The 18,112-nt window shown below is 39.8% G+C and overlaps 1 protein-coding gene across 1 annotated transcript in view; it reads right to left on the minus strand.

Moving 5' to 3' along the window:
• The window catches only part of CMYA5 (cardiomyopathy associated 5), a 53,383-nt gene that overhangs the window by 9,342 nt on the left and 25,929 nt on the right, over positions 1-18,112 (minus strand). Inside the window, exons 3-9 of the mRNA XM_027634575.1 lie at positions 15,660-15,755; positions 14,779-15,012; positions 12,952-12,974; positions 10,912-11,033; positions 7,423-7,572; positions 6,304-6,450; positions 2,813-2,957 (exon numbers count right to left, since the gene is read on the minus strand). Of these exons, the coding sequence (XP_027490376.1) occupies positions 2,813-2,957; positions 6,304-6,450; positions 7,423-7,572; positions 10,912-11,033; positions 12,952-12,974; positions 14,779-15,012; positions 15,660-15,755 (917 nt within the window). The remainder of the gene's footprint in view (positions 1-2,812; positions 2,958-6,303; positions 6,451-7,422; positions 7,573-10,911; positions 11,034-12,951; positions 12,975-14,778; positions 15,013-15,659; positions 15,756-18,112) is intronic.

Below are 18,112 nucleotides of genomic sequence, written 5' to 3' on the forward strand. Positions count from 1 at the left end.
ATTTCTCCATCACTGACACAAGCTGTGACATTACAGAAAATTTCCACGTTATTCTCAGGGGATTGATTTCAGAAAAGGAAAGAGATGAATAGTTTTCAGGAAAAATAAGTGGCAAAGCATTAGCTTTGACATGCAAAAAGAGGTCAGAGCCCTTATGTAAATAGAGAATTTTAAACTACAGCAATTCTGAGAAAAATTGTGATTTTGTCCTGTGGGAAGTTTTCACACTTGTCACAGTAAAAGGCCAGCTTCTGCCCACAGGGAGGCCAAAAAGTCAAATGTGAATCAGTATAATTATAAACATGTTAGATTTTGCATAAGGTCACTTGAGAAAGTGAATGGGTCAGTCCTGGAAGCTTTTTGCCACAGTTATCATCACACAAACTGCTTGGTGTTATCAACACCTTGCTTGTGGATTACAGGAATCAGCACACTCTCTGATTCTTTGAGAAAAAGAGTCAGTTTCAGTTAACAGCACAGGAACTTGAGGGCAAACAAACAGCACAGGTTTTGGGAGCAGTTACATTTTTGTAGGCCCTGTTCTCTTCAACATCTTCATAAGTGACTTGGACACAGGACTGGAAGGGATACTAAGCATGTTTGCAGATGACACAAAACTGGGAGAGAGACCTCGACAAATTAGAGGACTGGGTAATCACCAACCACATGAAGTTCAACAAGGGAAAGTGCTGGATTTTGCACGTTGGATGGGGCAACCCTAGATGCACGTACAGACTGGGGAATGAGATGCTGGAAAGTAGTGCCATGGAAAGGGACCTGGGGCTTTTGGTCAGTGGCAAGTTGGATATGAGTCAGCAGTGCCCTGGCAGCCAGGAGGACCACCTGTGTCCTGGGGGGCATCAGGCAAAGCATTGCCAGCCAGTCGAGGGAGGGGATTGTTCCGCTCTGCTCTGCACTGGAGCGGCCTCACCTTGAATATTATGTGCAGTTTTGGGCACCACAATATAGGAAAGATATTGAGCTCTTAGAGAGTGTTCAAAGGAGGACAATAAATATGGTGAAGGGCCTTGAGGGGAAGCCGCATGAGGAGCAGCGGCTTAGTGTGTTCAGACTGAAGAGGAGAAGACTGAAGGGAGACCCATGGTAATCTACAACTTCCTTGTGAGAGGAAGAGGGGCAGGCACTGATATCTTCTCTGTGGTGACCAGTGACAGAATCCAAGGGAATGGCCTGAAGTTTTGTCAGGAGAGGTTTAGGTTAGACATTAGAAAAAGATTCTTCACCCAGAGGGTGGTTGGCCACTGGAACAGGCTCTCCAGGGAAGTGGTCACAGCACCAAGCCTGAAAGAGTTCAAGAAGTGTTTCAATGATACTGTCAGGCACATGTTGTGACTCTTGGGGATGGTTCTGTTCAGAAGCAGGAGCTGGACCTGATAACACTTGTCGGTCCCTTCCAACTCAGCATATTCTGTGATCCCTGAACAACAGCAACTTTAGCAGGCTGACAGGAACCTGATGGCCTCATGAAATATGTATGAAGCAGAGCAGGTCACAGTTGGTCTCCAAGAGGCAGGAGAGCTGGAGAAGACTTCTTTTTGGTTGCATTAATGCAGCACAATGGTACTGCATGAAAAGAAGTCTTCTACCCACAGAGAAATTTTATTTCAGTTTTCAGCCTACTTTTTGTAAGGCGTAAGGCATGCACAATTTCACTGTTGTACATTACTACAAACCTGTAAACTCTTCAGTCCAGTTAAGTAATTTTGACTGCAGGGACTGAGGCTCTTCCCTCTCTGCCACATCTCCATAATGGCCACATGAATTAACCCCTAGGTGAAGACCTTACTCAGGCTCCTCAGGAAGTGAAGACAAGCTCAACTGAGCTGAGGCTCTTCCACAGGGTCCTGTGGCCAGTCACCCCTCTCCCCTTCCCAAAACTTCTCAGACCTTTGCAACTGTTCCTGAAATATTGTCACTGTTTAAAGAAAGCAAACAAACAAAAACCCCAGGCCCCAGGAACATACAGTCAATAACATATTTCCCTGTCCACAGCAGAGGGGTTGGAACTTTATGATCTTTAAGGTCCCTTCTGACCCAGGCTATTCTAGGATTCTATGATTCTAGGATATTTTTCTCTGCATTTCAACAGTGCACTATTTCATGGCTCAGTGGTGCCTACATTCCTCCTCACCCTCTCCTCTATGCAGCACAGGCTGGGGAAACCAGAGAGAGTCTGGCATAAACAGACACTACCTCGAATTTCAAAGCTACTCTCAGATCCCTGTGGCACGCCTGCACAGCGTGGCAGGGCTGAGCTCATCTGTGCTTTGAGGGGGCATCTGCATGCACATCCAGACAGCACAGATGGGTCACCAATATTACTGGGACATCCGTATCACCCTTGCTAAGCCCGGAGGTGACTCCTACGTTGTTCTCCACAAAGCAGAGAGCAAACCGGTCCAGGCTATCCCATCACACGACTCTCCATGGAGCTGAGCTGCCCTCCTCTGCCCTGCCCCGGGGCTCCAGCAGCTGCGGGTCAGCGATTGCTTCCCCGGCCAGCATAGCCCTAAAATTTCTAGCTGATTGGAAACAGCACAGCATCTCCGGGGTTTTGGCCCCAACCGAAAGGGATTGTCCAGTTAAGCGGAATAAAAAGGAAGTATTTTGTGTCTCAGCCTAATCTCACGGATTAGCGTCTGTCCTTTAAATTCCTCAGCACACAGAAGCAGATTTCTTCCTCGCGTGGCTGAAGGCAGAATAATCTCTTGCGTAACGGACCATGGCCTGGGGGACGGTCATCAGCGGCTGCCTAATCTGACCAAGGGGTTTTTGTGACCGCGGCACTGACCTGAGACCTTCTCCTTCCGGCGAGTGCTGTCGGCAGTACTCCAGGATGAAGGACTCCGCTGACACGGAGCCGGCACGCCAGCGGACAGTGGCTGTGTCCCAACACACAGTGCAGTCCTCGGCCTTGATGGTGGGGACAGCGGGTGCTGGGGGACACAAGAACACGTTAGCTGTACTCCGAAGAGGGTGCCAGCGGCTGGAGGGGAATGTTTGCAAGGGAAAGCAAGAGTCAGCTCCTTGAATACCCACAGGATAGTTAATAGTTAATTTTCCCCATCCATTTTCCCATCCATCTTTTTCTTGTGTGTCAATAGCAGAGGGGTACATTACAGGTAAAAAATATAAACATGCTGGGAAAGTCCCTGTGAAGATCTGTGCGTTTCTACACATCGTTAGAAAGGCAGTTTAAATTTTTATGCCTTTCCTTAAGCATGTTTTCCTAATTTCTGCCAATCTCCAAGAAGCAGAGCACAGAGGCAGCACTGCCTACGGCTCCCCCTGCATCACCTCAATCCTGTCCTCAGCAGTGACTGCAAGAGTTGCATCAGAAAAAAATGTACTGCTGCAGGGAAATGCTGACTTTCTGTTTAATTGTGTCTTGGTTATTTTTGAAAAGCTAAAATTTGGTCCTGTAATTTCTCCTTTTTAGAGACTCAGTTTAAGAACTACAGGGCCAACTGCAAGACAGAAAATGGAATGTAAAATAGTGCACTAGATGCAAGTAATCAAAAGCTATTGTGTGAAATTGCACATTCATCATTGTGAGATGAGAATGGATCAGTTGTATTCTCTTGTTTTTTTGCTTTCTGGGATATTAACTTAAAACACCTTACGACCTGTTTTGAAACTCACATAAACAGTCTTAATACCAATTCTGAAAGAAAGGTTATTATTAAAAAAAAAAAAGGTCATAATAAGTCATTTTACTTTTAAAGACACAAGGTTCCAAATAGGAGACTTAAGACAAAAGTAGAGATTAGACGATTTTATGACAAGATAATCTAATAGAACTGCAACAAACATTCTAGATGCATTCTGTCTTTTAAGAAAAATAATTTGTTGTTAGTAGAAAAGGAAAGAAAAACACCCAGAAGTATGTAACAATTTCCTGGGTAGTGAAAATCAGAAGGCTAGTAGTTCAGAGTCTCATCTGCTAATACCTCTTTGTAGCTCCCTTAGCAATAGTTCCTTTGTTCTCCTCAGATACATTTAATTATCATCTGTTTCTAAATGCATCCGTTCCTAAAGAATGAAAAATTAATAGCTGAATTCCCTAATACCTGCATTCAGCAACTCACATGTATACCCACATTTATGTATGTGTAAACAGCATGTTACAAGACATGAAGCTCTTTTTTTATTTTAATTTGAAAATATCCATCTAAAGATTAACTGGAATGAGCATACAGAAAAAGATGTTACTGTGCTTCTGGGATTTTTTTTTAACAAATTAGCTGCAGCTGGAATGCATATCTCATTTCATCATAATATTTCGAAATTCATTTAAGTGTTTTTGTAAGAGGGAAAGAGCCAAACAACCTGAGAATCACACGGGTTTTGAGCAACAGCAGAAGGTAGGCTCACTTTTATGTCTTTAGGATGGCGAAGAGCCTTCATGAGGAGATCAGTTGTAGGGGAGGGGTTGGAGGGTAGAGGGATTCTTCCTGCCTTCAGCATCATTCCCTCACAAAAAATACTGCTTGGAAACAGGATGTTCCTCAGTGTGGGGAAAGACAAGCTGTGAGTTTGGGAAGTGGAGGAGCACGAGCCAGGAGGTGCTGGGGGAATGCCTCAGCAGCAATCCCTGCATTGCCCAAAACTTCCCAGACCCACTGTCACCTCCACGGGTACAATGCCAACAGAGAAACTTTGTGAGGATTCTCAACACCTGGAAGAGTCACAGCTTTGTTCAAGTATTGCTGTGTGTTTTCCCGTACCTGCATATACCAGCAAATTGTCTTCTTCTATGTGCCAACTTTTAATCTCAATTACTAAAAATGAACTCTAAATTCTTGCTTCTGAGTTCATCGGGCTACTTGAAGAATTGAAATATTTTTTCTTTATATCAAAGCAGCTGGACTCCTTTCGAAGGACTGTTTTCCATTACTGGTGCTTATCTTTCTGGATTTATTGCTGAGGAGATGCAGCAATTTTGTATCAGTTAGTGTTCAGCAGTGTCCCCACAGGTCCATCTGGGGTTCAGTGCACTCCAGAAGGAGTTCAATTTGGCTTTGAGAAAAAGTGTTTAATAAGCCCATATTTATCTAGTTTATTTGTTTTCTTAAAGAAACAGGCCAAAGGAAGCAATTAAAGACTCATGGAAATTAACTTTTTTTTAGAAGGCTTCCATTTTGGGAAAAAGTATAGTGATTGTGATGCCAAAAGACAAAGAGAGTTCTTAAAAATAATGGCTTCAGAGAGGTGGAAACCTTTTTTAAAAATCATAATTTATTAGCTAATAGCAACAACTCATCATTATTTGGGCAGAAAGTCTACACCATATTCACAATTGCATTGTTGAGGCCATAAAATTTGAATTTCCACTTTGAATTATCAAAAAAATAAACTTTCTTAAAATATGAATCACAAATTAAGTATTAAAGAGAATTATCAACAAATTTGAAGTCTAGTAAATTAAGCAAACAGCTTGAAGCTGTGGGTGCTGTCAAGTGATTTCAACAATACTCTCAGAATTTTTTTCATTATGAAATTGTTAAATATCCTTCCCTGTATTTGTGACTGCAAGAATGGAATAATTGCTTTTATCCTGTAGCACTGAAAAAATTGTCTGTCATGAAGGCCTCAGATACAAGGATGCTTTACCTTGTTCGTAATTTAAGAAGAATAGTTTTGTCAATACAAATTATTAAAGAAATTAATGCTCAGAAAAGTGAATCAGTCAAGTGAAGCTCATAAGAAATACTCATCTAATTACTCATCTTAATTTATATTGTTTAAACAACAGCAGAGCCTCTCAGCCACCCTTGAGATTTGTGTCCCACTGAGCAAGACACAGCATGTAACCTTGGTAAATCAGGCCTTCCCTTGCAAAATTAATAACTTAAATCAATGCAACATAGATGTATTCAGGAGGATGGCAGAGAGGTAAAACACACAACCATCTTCTCAACTGTGTGCAGAAAAAGGAGCATCAGCAGGGTACAGGCAGGTGGCTTTCCCAGAACTTCCCTGGAGCACTGCCACACAATTGAAGAGAAATACATAATGTGTTGCCCCAGTGCCCCAGCCATATGGCCTGAGACCAGAAACATCTTCAAAACTGAATGCCTTGAAGTTTCCTCTCAGGAGCAATTATGCCTCTATCGTCTTAGCAAAAGGGAAATGACTGTGAGCTGCCTGCTCTCTGCCAGATGGGCTGAATGAAGCATTCTTTTGTTTCAATAACACTAAGGACTAGAATTTGTCTGAGAACCTGAGGCTCATAATAATCAAATGTCAAAATAATAATCAAATGCCAAAATAAATACATACCTGTTTTAAAAATGGCTTTTTCACTGGGTAAGCTACAGCCTGTGCCATTCACGGCCATGACCCACACACTGTAGCAGTGATCTGGCTCCAGGTCCTCCAAAATGCAGTGACTCTCTTTCACTGTCACTCTGTACTCTTCCACTAGGGCTAAGAGAAACACACACAAGTATGGAACATCACAACTCGTGTTGCACTGGTAGGGCTTACAGTTCAGCCTCTCAACCAACATATTAAAAACAGTCAATTAAGAAAATCCAGAAAGCATTAGTAGCTGAGTTCTCCATATCTTACACTAACTTTATTCTGACAGAAAGTTTTTGATGTGCCTTTGAACTGAATGTACACAAACGACATTGATGGCAAGAGGAGATTATGGTCCCCAGTCCTACTGAGGACTAGAGTGCAAGTTTGGGATGCACAATCAGCAGTTAACAACCCTGGTTTATAACAGGCTCTATAACATAATAATTTCTCATAATGAACTATATAGGACTTAGCTATAAATTACCTATTGTAAAAAGTCCTTAGCATCTGTTAGCCTGTACACACATGCACACATGGATTTGTGCAGAGCTTGGTTGCTAAAGGTGACTTTATGATCAGTCTGAACTTTTTAATGAACAAACATTTCAATTCCTTCTATTCAATTTCACATTTAACATTTGAAATATTTTGAAAAAAATCTTCATCTATATGTGGAAATACTGATTACCTTTTCCTGCTGCTTTTTTAGTGAATACATATTTCTGAAGCACGTGCAGGGCCCTGAAAACCTAATGAAGGCTGTCCCCTTGGGAGACATATCTGCAGTCCCCATGAGTATCCAGAGGCAACATGAACACATTCTCCCTGGAGGTCAAGCCATTTTGTAAAAGGGCATCTCAACATGTGAAAACAACTGCCCTTCACTTTACAGACCATGATATTTATCTTGCATTTTGGAGGACAAAGGGGAAGAGGAGAAACATCATTGCCCATCCTTAGTCCTACACATGATGTCTTCACAGCCGCTTTTCTTTCTGTGTCCTTTTCAAGCCCCTGCAGCTCATATCCCCGTCCGTTTATCCCAGACCAGGGCAGAAAGAACTCATGCAATTGAGAAGACAAGACTTTACGCACCCCCTGCATCTTTGCTGGCTTGCAGCTCCTCCATGCAATAGACCTGGAAGCAGTCGATGGCATCCCCATCATTCACAGACCAGTAGACAGCAATGGAGGTGCTGGTGGCTGAGTTTGGCTCCTGGGGTACTACATTCGGTGTCTGTGGGACTGAGAGGAAAGTTTCCCATTGTTATACATGCCCCTGTGTTTTCAGCCACATTACCTAAAGATTTGTGAGGCAACCCAGTTGCTTATTTTCATTCAGATGGCTTATTTCCACAGGGCAAGTACAGCAGGAAATATAGAATACTGGTGCAATTTTAGAACAACAGGTCCTCCTAAACTAGGAACAGAAAAAAGTATCTGCTCAACACTGAGAGCTTTCCATTTCTCTCACAGTCTGGACAAAATAAGATCTAGTCCTAGTACTGGGACCACCCAAACCCAGCATAAAGTGTGTGCCCACACCCTCCTCCAGAGACAGATGTATGAACTGATCCCAGAAATGTGGGCAGGGGAAAGGACCTGGCACACTAGGAAGGGATTGATGCAGTATGTCAGTATTACAGATATTGACAGCAGCAGGAATGTGCTTTAGGTAGAGGAAGACTCTTAACAGCACTGGGGAGCACGAGGCTCCCTGAAGCCTTGGGTCAACCCCTGCCCTGAGGTGGACTCCTACAGCACATGCACAACTCAGCACTTCTTCCTGGCATAGTCATTTTTTCCACAGACCCAAGGGACCGAGAATCCTTGGCGTGCAGGTGAATCTGAACTCTGCCAAAGCACTTGAACCCCATAGGACAACCAGTATCATTCTTCACAAAGAGTGCTTCGAAGACTTTCAAGGCTCCCCAGATTTAACATAAACTTTGTCTCCTGATTGACACAGATCCACCCCAGATGAGATATTGTTCCTCTCTGTGATTATGTCTTAAAAGAGAGAGAGGGGAAAGAAAGAAGCAAAAAGCCCCAAAAGATGTTAATTGTTAAAATGATTGCAGGGAATGAAAATACATGGTTCTATTTCTTCACCCAGTAAATTTCCATACTGCATGAATTCTCTTAAAATCTCAGCAGAAAGCTTTTGCTTTCTTTCCAGTTATCTCCACAGTAATGATGATGATCCCCTGTGGCATGAACAAGGCAAATGCAGATGCTGGCTGTTTCCTTATCACTTATACAGAGAGCTACCAGTACAGTAGGATTACATCTGCTGCCCATTGAAAAAAAAATTATCCTTCTCATTGCTAAAAACAATCCTCATTTTGTCTTTTGACTGTAACTAGAGTTGGCAATTAAAAAATTTATCGTCCTTAGGAAAATACTTCCTTTCAATGGACATAATGGGGAAACCAGTTTTTTTCCTCATGATTTTGCCTAGAAACCACTATTTATGATCACAGAAACCTCACAGTTGCAAGATTTATTATTATGCCAAATCTAAACAGAGGCTAGTTTACTGAATGAAAGTTCTGAAAAAAAAAAGGAAAAAGAATGACAGATCAAAATTCAGTTCAGCAACATTGAGAAACATTTGATTTTTAATTTCCTTTTGCATAATACCAAACAATTTGAAAGAAAGCAATCTCAAAGCAAGAGGTTGAACTATTCTCTTTACAAACAGAACATTTATGTGTTGTCAAAGTACTGGTCCCTTTTATAGTGTATTTTAATAAAAAAATATTTGCAACACAAGTTTGAATAAATGATATTTTTCAACAGAAAAGTGGGAAATATTCTCTTCAGTTCAATTTTCATTGAAGTGCTGTGGAGTAAGGAAGTTTTCCTTCTTGCTACCTAATCCCCACAGCCCCTGCAAGAAAAATAATAATCCCAAATGTTTTATGATGTAATGAGAAATAACACTCCCTTGTCTTTGTGGACTTGAAAAAGGAGAACAGTTACATTCCTCTGTGACTCTATTGGAAGAGTTTTACAATCAGCAAAGGTCCTTGCCTTACCAGATGGCTTTGGAAATGATAATTTTAAAATTTTTAAATTATTCCCACTCTTCTTGTGGCAGAACCTGGGTTCCAATATGCCCAAGAGCATGCATTTTATGCTAATGCATTTGTGGATGGGGATGGCTTACGTGAAAGGAGGAAGAATTTGAGGGAAAACAGCTTTGCACTAGTGAATATGGAAAATTTGGAAATAGAAGGCATTTTGAAGGAAATAGGTTTCTGAAGAGGTGAAAATTAGGTTTTATGAAATTGTTCAGTAAAACACCATACTTTCTGAAGGAAAAATACATGGATTGGAGAAAATTCATATGTATTTCATCATATGGCTTCAGTCAAATAAAATACTTAGAGTGGCTGACAAAAGTCTCCAGTATGTGATAAATTAAGTATTCAAGCTATTCAATTCCAAATCAAATTCACCTGAGAAGCTTCCAATGCCACAGACAAATTCATACAAATCTGATGAGGATTTTAAGGTCTAAGATATATTCAAGTTCTTCTAGGTCTAATAAAGGTAGTGGTGTGGAGAAGAGAGACAATCTTTCTATGATAACACTGCTAAGTGCACTCAACCTTACTAGACGCTGGAGAGTCTCCACGAAGCAGCATTTCTCCAATGTCCCATTAGTCACCTGAAAATTCAGCCAGGAATCAAAGCACCTTAGGGAATTTGATGCTCTAGTTTCAGTGCTCAGGGACCAAACACATGAGAAAGAGGCTTTGCTTCAAAAGCCAGGGAGTGACTATGATGGCAGTGGTGCATGTGAATGGTGAATGGGAGGCCCCAAAACACGACAGCGAGATGCAAGGTTCTAAACAAATGTTCCCTTGAAAAAGAAATTGAGTGAGTTCCATTATGAAGAAGACGAATCCACAAATTGGTGCTGACAAGATCTTCACTGATAGCTGTCCAGATCTAAATAATATACTTATATATCCAGATAGAGCAGAAAGTCCACACAGACAAGCTTTTTACAGGACATGAAATATCACATGCAATTTTCACTACTACCCTGACAAGCCGTTGCTGTTTCCAGCTATAGTTAACCACTTTCTCTTCACATCCCTTGGGGATTTCAGGTGCCTTCATTCTTTTGTCACAAGTTCGGGGACCTCAGCCATCAACCAGCCCCATACCCTCTTCCCCATACCAGGCATGGTGGGGCTGCCACCCTTAGAAGAATAGAGCTCAGGATATCATTCAGTTGCTTCTTCTGTCCCTGTCTGCAAGGAAGACCAATTTCTTTAGCCCTGGGAGATTTACAGATCAAGACCTTCAACTAATCTGAGGTACAAATGTTTGAAGTGATGCAAGAATCCCCCAGTTCAGCACTTCTGTCTCTGTTGCTCATCTTACTGTACCTACTATAAACCAAACACTTGTGCATAATTAAAGTTCATTTTACATTCAACTCTGATTCCTATTTACATGGTTTTCAAATTTATACTTCTCAAATAGATTCTGGTTTTAGATTCTTAAAATGTCCAAAGCATTGCCAAACTGTTAGCTTTTGTAAAAATGGTATTTAGAGATTCTTACCAGCAACATGTTGTAAGGACTGTTGGTTGCTTTGTCCTGGACTGTCTGCATAGTGCTCAAACAGTGAAAAAGCACTGGGTACCTTCTCTAAAGAGAGGGTAGTATCCATTGCAGAAAGTAACCTATTTGGAAGAAAACATATAAATCATTTGTGTCACTGCATAGTTTTCCAAAGGCCAGAAGCAAAGACCATGTGACATGCTTCTGTAAAAAATTCCCATGAACTTGAGGACAACATGCATGGAGAAACTGTTTCCCTGCTTTTGAACTTTTAGACCATGCTGCAATTTCAGATCAGGAGCACAGTCAGAGTGCACATGGTCTGTGTACACTTAATCCATGAGAATATGAAGATTTGAAGTTCACAGAAAGACTCCCAAGAGTACAAGGGTTTGGGCTTGCTAATGCAGTGCCTTTAAAGGTTACAAACCTTAGAGCTAACTTCAGCAGCTGACTCCAAAGATGCAACATAAAGCAGCTGCTTGTGGCAAGTCAAAAAAACATGATAGGGAAGATAGATTCCACTTAATTAGCCTGTATTTGCTGAGTTCATTACAGGAAAAAAAAACCCAACATATTTTTAATTCTGGGACAGAAGTAGCTCCAAGAAAATGAAAGCATTTTTTTTAAGGCAACTGAATTTTATTTTTCTCTCCTGCATTTTTTTTAGTCACTGAAGTAGTTCATTATGCATAATTTAAACGAAGCACAACAAATATAAAATACACTTTCTTTAAAAAACCATGCATTGTTAAACAGGCTTGTTCTTAACCTTTTCTTAGCTAGTCAGGTACTATCAAAGTAAAATAACAGCAAGCTCATGCACAAAACAGAATAAGTTTTAAGTTTATTGTGTAAGTAAACAAATAGAGATAAGTGGAGATAAAGCCTTGGAAAACTGTTTTGTCTTATTTAACCTGCGATAAACTAAATGCAGATATGTGGCCAAACAGTTTCATGTGCAAGAAGTGAGTCCAAATTTATAGTCCTAGTTCTAAAGATAATTGGAAACCTTGAAGGGGTGTTTGGCACATTCTTTTCAAATCACTCTCCTGGGGTTGTAATTTGACCGCACACTGAAACCCTGGTGTCACTGTTATATCCCAGTCTGTGTCAGCACACATACCACTGCGATGGCTGAGGAAGCACTGGCAAGGGTATGTTTGATACGCACTGCACAATGCCCAGGCCTTTTGGGAAGATCGGGGTGGTGGGGTGGGCAACGCAGTTTTGAGGACTTGCATAGGACAAGCCTGCAGCCAACCACTCTGAATATTTTTAGTTCACCCTGGAAAATTTATTTGAGGAATATGGGCTTATAATTGAACATTTTTCTCATTGAGGATGAAACTCATCAAAATGACTGCCTTGAGAAAATCCCACATGGCAGAGAACTGTTTGTGATTATGTGCATTTACTGGTATGTGCAGGTAGACTGTGATGCAGCCGTGATGAGGCACCAGTCCTATGACACACCCTGCATCAGGCAGCGCCAGTGAAGAGGCATGGGAAAACATCAGCCTATAGTCTCCTAGTAATGTTTTGAAATCTACTTAATTTCATTTTTTTTTCTGGAACTGTGTTCAGAAGCATAGTCCAACAACATCTAAGTGATGCTTCGTATTATAATCTTTCAGAGACCAAGCGACACAGAACCAGACTACTGAAAAAAAGGAATATACCAGTGATGTCTAACAGATGCAACCAGGGTTAAAATGGTTTTTAGTGTATGTGTGTATAATAATAACTACAAGGAACATCAATTTACAGATGTCTGGGTAGAGATTTAAAATTGAGCTGATGTTTTACAGTGCTATTTGTTTAACTAATGTCTTACAGAACGTGTGCAAAATACTTGAAAACCACTCAGTTACAGCAACAAGTACAAAACCTCTGGTCTTAATTTCATTATTTTCAAGGTTTATAAAAGTAGCTCTGAATATTAGCAGTGTGTTTTCAAAGCTTGCAAATACTAAATGAAACATCCAGCATGCTAGGCCTAGTACTCACTACAGTGCACTTAACCCATATTTCATATACCTTGTATTCAACTCTTTACATGACTAGAAGAGGAAAAAAAAAGTATTAATAGTTTTCAAAACCACCAAAATGTTGAAAAGCCAATCATCTAACAGTCTTTCTACCCTCTTTGGACATAAAATACACATGGCTTTATTGACTTGATGCTGCTTGGAATGCTGTGCGTTCACACTAGCAGGAGATTTATTTCTTTAGGAATATTTCATTTCAAAGCTCTGACTCAGCAGGGTATTAGAGTATAAATCTTGTTTTAAGTGCCTGTGGGGTCAGTATTCAAAACCTAGGTTTAAAGACTGGAGCATAGTCAAGTACTCTTTTAAATGAAGGCTTTTAGAGAAAAAAATCACTCGCACAGTAAGAACAGTTAAATTCTAATTCTGGCTAAAATCTGCCTCATAGCTTCTTATTACTAGAAGTTGGGTGAGATTTTCACTTTTAGAGTGAGAGTTTAGCCCATGCTCCATGAATCTGGAGCTAATGTTTCCTGGCATGAGGACAAAAAAGTTCTTGTCTGTTATCACTGACAGAAAGGAGCAGGGAATCCAATGATTTTCACACCCCAGAAAAAAATTACAGATCACAAAGCTGTCTTTTTGCCAAAGCACTGATCCCATACCTCACAAATGTCAGGAAAATAATCCGTATTTTTTGTCCATTCCATAATAGCCCATCTACCACAATATTCACTTGATTACAGGACATAGTGCAGCTTGGAGCAGGGAAGAAAGCCAAATATTGGTCCATCATTTCTATAATTGCCAGAGCATATATGGGCTGGGTTCTTGCATTTGGAAGGTGGTTTATTTTGCATGAATGATCAGTCTTTAGACAGTAATTTGACCTTTTTATTTCTAGCATCCCAGGATAGTTTCACTGCAACTTCTAGACTACATGCTCATTCCATAACAGGAGTTTATTATCCCAGAAAATCCATCCTCTTCAAGATTGTTAATACTTGTAGAGTATTTTCACTTGTGTAACTAGATATACTTTTGTAGAAGAGAAAGTACCATGGCTCACTTATGGACAAGTCTTGCAGCACAAGAACAGTATTGGAGGACCCAGGACCTGCAACACCCTGTGAATAAAGTTTAAGACTAATGACTGTAGACTGTACAAGCTAGGTAGATCCAGTCCTGCAGATTCACTGGAGATGTTTTTTACACCTAGAAAGTACCATCATAGACAAGCACTTCAGATGCATATCCCTAAGCCAACCCCATTGTTGTGGTTTCACCCCAGCCAGCAACCAAGTACCACACAGCCTCGCGCTGCTTTTCAGCAGTAAATATTTACCACAGCCTAAGCAATTTAAGTGCATAAATACTGTCTGTGTCTGCTTATTGTAAAATCCAAAAACAACAACAACCAAACAAAGAAACCCAACAACCCAGAAACAATTCTACTTCAGATACTTTTCTCATTTCAGAAATCGCTTTGTTGCTGTTATTAGACAAAATAAAATACGTATTTTATTTTTATACAGTAAAATACCTAAATCCTGTAACATTTTTTATTCCTCAGTAAATAATTAATTCTAGAAAAATTATCAAACTGTCTTTTTACCTCCTCTTTACAAAACAAATGAGAACCATTTTAATAACATGTCACATTTTCATCTTGTGCATCGTCTCTGCAATTCTCTCTGAGAATTCCCACAACAAATGCAAATGATCCAGCAGTTTCAGAGTGGAATAGCTGAGCTAGCAGGATTTCGCTAACTTTAAAAAAAACAAAAAGGTAAATAACTCATTGCCAGCCTAAATACAGAACTCCTTCCCTAACTAACATTATAAAAACTACAGCATGAAAGCCATTTTTACTTACGTTTAGGAAAACAAATCCATCCACTTCATCCACTTCTTTAACTGTTGTCTCCAAAGTCTCCTTTGCTGAATCAACAGTTTGCTGGAAATTAACCATCTGCTCATACAGGTACTCCATTTTCATTTTCTTCACTTCCTCAAAGTTCTCTGATTTCTCATCATATTGTGCTACCATTTTCTTAAGCATCTCTTCATTCTGCTTTTCCAATAAGTCTGCATTTTTCTTACAATTTTCCTGCAAAATAAAAACAGATGTAAATCGATCTGCAGAATAAAATCATAACATTTAATGAATACACAGAAATTCTCAATTACCCATCCACCAGATTCATTCTGGCATACTGAAAATAAGATAATTTTATTTCTGCAATCAAACTCCTCTGTGAGAAATATCACTAGAGAAATACGTTTAAAACAATGACAGGGTTTTTTTTACTGTTAGTGTTTAAAACTAAACTTTCATATTTAAGCACTGAGATAGGAAATCTGACTACAAAATAGCTAAAACTTCATACTTACAACTGAAATTAATACAGTTCTTAAGGCTTAAGGACTTGGGTAATCAGAACTTAAGACACTGGGCAACTAATTTATATGCTTCACACAGGATTCTAAATAAAGACATAGTATGAGGTTTTTATAGGCTTAAACAAAATTAAGGGAACTTTTTCTTTCAGTGCTTGACAGTTACATATTTCACTTTGCAATGATGTGCAAAAAAGCAGTCTTTTTCTTCCAGTAACGTTAACACATTCCAGTGGGAGAAATCAATTTGAGGACTGGAGAAACAGCCCGTTTTGGTGAAAGCAATGATGCTATAAAATAAGGCAAACATATCTTAGAAGTAGAGGGAGAGAAAGTGTGATAAAACACTGGACTTACCTCAACTGAGTTAAATCGCAATTCAATATCACTCACAAACTCCTCGATCTTTATTGACTTTTCTTCCAGTGCTATCAGCAATTCACTTAAATGATTCTGAAATTTAAAATCGAAACTTAGGCAGGTTATTTTACAAAGCTTTTACACAGAACTTATTTTAGGTGAATATTTTCCTTTAGCCGTGGAACAATTGTTCCTTGGAACAACTGATAAATAAGTTCAAGTGTCACTCTGGCTGCAAGCACAGAAAAAGCAACTAGAACAGTCATAGAAACTGTTTTTAAACAAAAAAAAAGGGAATTCGGTTCAACAAGATGCTGAGTATCTCTACAAGTTTTTGAACATAATGAATTTCAATGCAGCTTGCTGAGAGTGAGGGTACTTAGACTCTCATGAGGGTCCTGGAGAGATCACAGGAAGAAGCCCATTAAAAGGAATATAGCAAGAGTAATTATGAGGGTGATAAATTATGCAGTATCATGTTTTCTTTTTTTAAATTAGAATTTTAAAGATATTTCCTATGAACAAGAATGTATCAAAATCACTGGTTGAATTAGATGTGGAAACGAACGCAGTCCAAGGGACAACAGGCATCAGAGACAACTCAGAACTTTTTCGTAGTCCTTCTTGGCCTTTTATGAAAGCAAGCTGTCCATCTGCTCAGGTGCAATTCACAATTTGTAAAAATGCTTAGTTTTAATTAGATGGCATAAATCTAAAAGAAATGTTAGCTTCCTTTTGTAACAGCTTCTTATTATGGCAAAATGTTACGGCTAGATCTGTAGAAAACAAACATTTTTGACTTTTCGTTAATTGTAAATGTCACATTGGACAGTAAAATTAAAAGCTTACTTCATAAATATTTAGGGCTAATCACCAAAATTTGGAGACAAATTTCTGTTTGTCAAGATAACCCATAAAATCTGACAGATGCCATCCATAGCTCATTTCATTTACTGTGAGGCTATGATCTTACAGTTCTCATGCAACAAAAAATTCAGGCTACAAGCATTTTGCTATCTTAATGTTTTCTCAGTAATTATACAAAAGTAACAAGAAACATCCAAATGCAGTCTCTGAGTAACCTAAGCCCTGAGGGTTAGAAATCATGTGAAGCTAAGCCTGTGCTATGGGCAGATTTAATATTGGCTTCATATCCATGCTCCAGAGCCAGGGAGTGATATAATGGGATGTTTATTTGCAGCTTGCAACTTGACTTGTCGTAATGCAGGTACATTTGAGGGATGGCTGGGGTCTGTGACTTTATTACTTACTAGTGGCTAACTATCACTGCTAAGTCAAGCATGAATGGCCATACACAAAAAGTAGTTCAGATATCATACATCTGCATACCATGGAGATAGTTTGTAAACCTTGATATTTCAAACTGTCACATGGACTCCTCCTACTTTTGATTTCTCTTTTATGCATATGAATTGACATAAAGATAACATAAATACCACCAATATAAGCCGTTCTGGAATTTCAGTGAAATGACACAAAATCTGTATTTCTGTCAGATGAGCACGTGCCAAGAAAGAGACCTCACCCCTCAGAGGAGTGAGCGTAAATAGCTGGAACATCTGTATACTTGTACATGAACAGGTTTGACATGGGAGAAGTGAGATGTCATGTGTGTGCTGTTTTCACAAGCAGAACTGCAATTTCCACAAAAATTTTTCCACAAAAAGCGTTTTCACTAGTATTGATAGCAAAGGATGAGGTTACTGAAATGGAGGGCATTTTATCTGTCTTTTGGAGTGGTACAGGTTAGAGATAATGCAAAGAAGTAGGACCTGATAAACTCTTACCTGTGCTATAGCTAAAATATTGGCCAGAGGTCAATGAATGGTTTGGGTTGGAAGGGGCCTTAAAGACCACCTAGCTTTAACCCCCCTCCGCCATGGGCAGGGACACTTTCCACTAGACCAGGTTGCTCAAAGCCCCATCTAACCTGATCCTGAACACTTCTAGGGATTGGGCAGCTACAGCTTCTTGGGACAATCTGTTTCTGTGTCTCACCACTCTCACAGTGAAGAATTTCTTCCTAATGTCTGATCTAAACCTGCTTTTTTCAGTTCAAAGCCATTACCCCTTGTCCGGTCACTGTGTGCCCTTGTAAAACGTCCTTTTCCAGTTTAGGGCCATCTTGAAGATGAAGATGAACTGAACAGAAAATAAGTTGCATTTCGGCAAAACTATGTAGTGTAAACTGTGTACTTTGAATAACATCTCCAAGCAATCAACACATGTAAGTGGGACAGGGAATACTTTATGATGATAGTGGTGTCCACATATGGAGGCTTCTGTACCTTTACAAGTGAAGTGAGCTCCCGTTAGTTGAGTTTTCTTTTAACAGAAAAAACATTTTTTTCGTTTCTTCCCTCACATATCCAAACCAGAACAAACTTACACAGGCTGAAAGTTGGAAATTCTCTTAAGAGCTGCATATA

This window comes from Corapipo altera, unplaced genomic scaffold, assembly GCF_003945725.1.
Source record: "Corapipo altera isolate COAL_440 unplaced genomic scaffold, ASM394572v1 61411, whole genome shotgun sequence".
Taxonomy (NCBI): Eukaryota; Metazoa; Chordata; class Aves; order Passeriformes; family Pipridae; genus Corapipo; species Corapipo altera.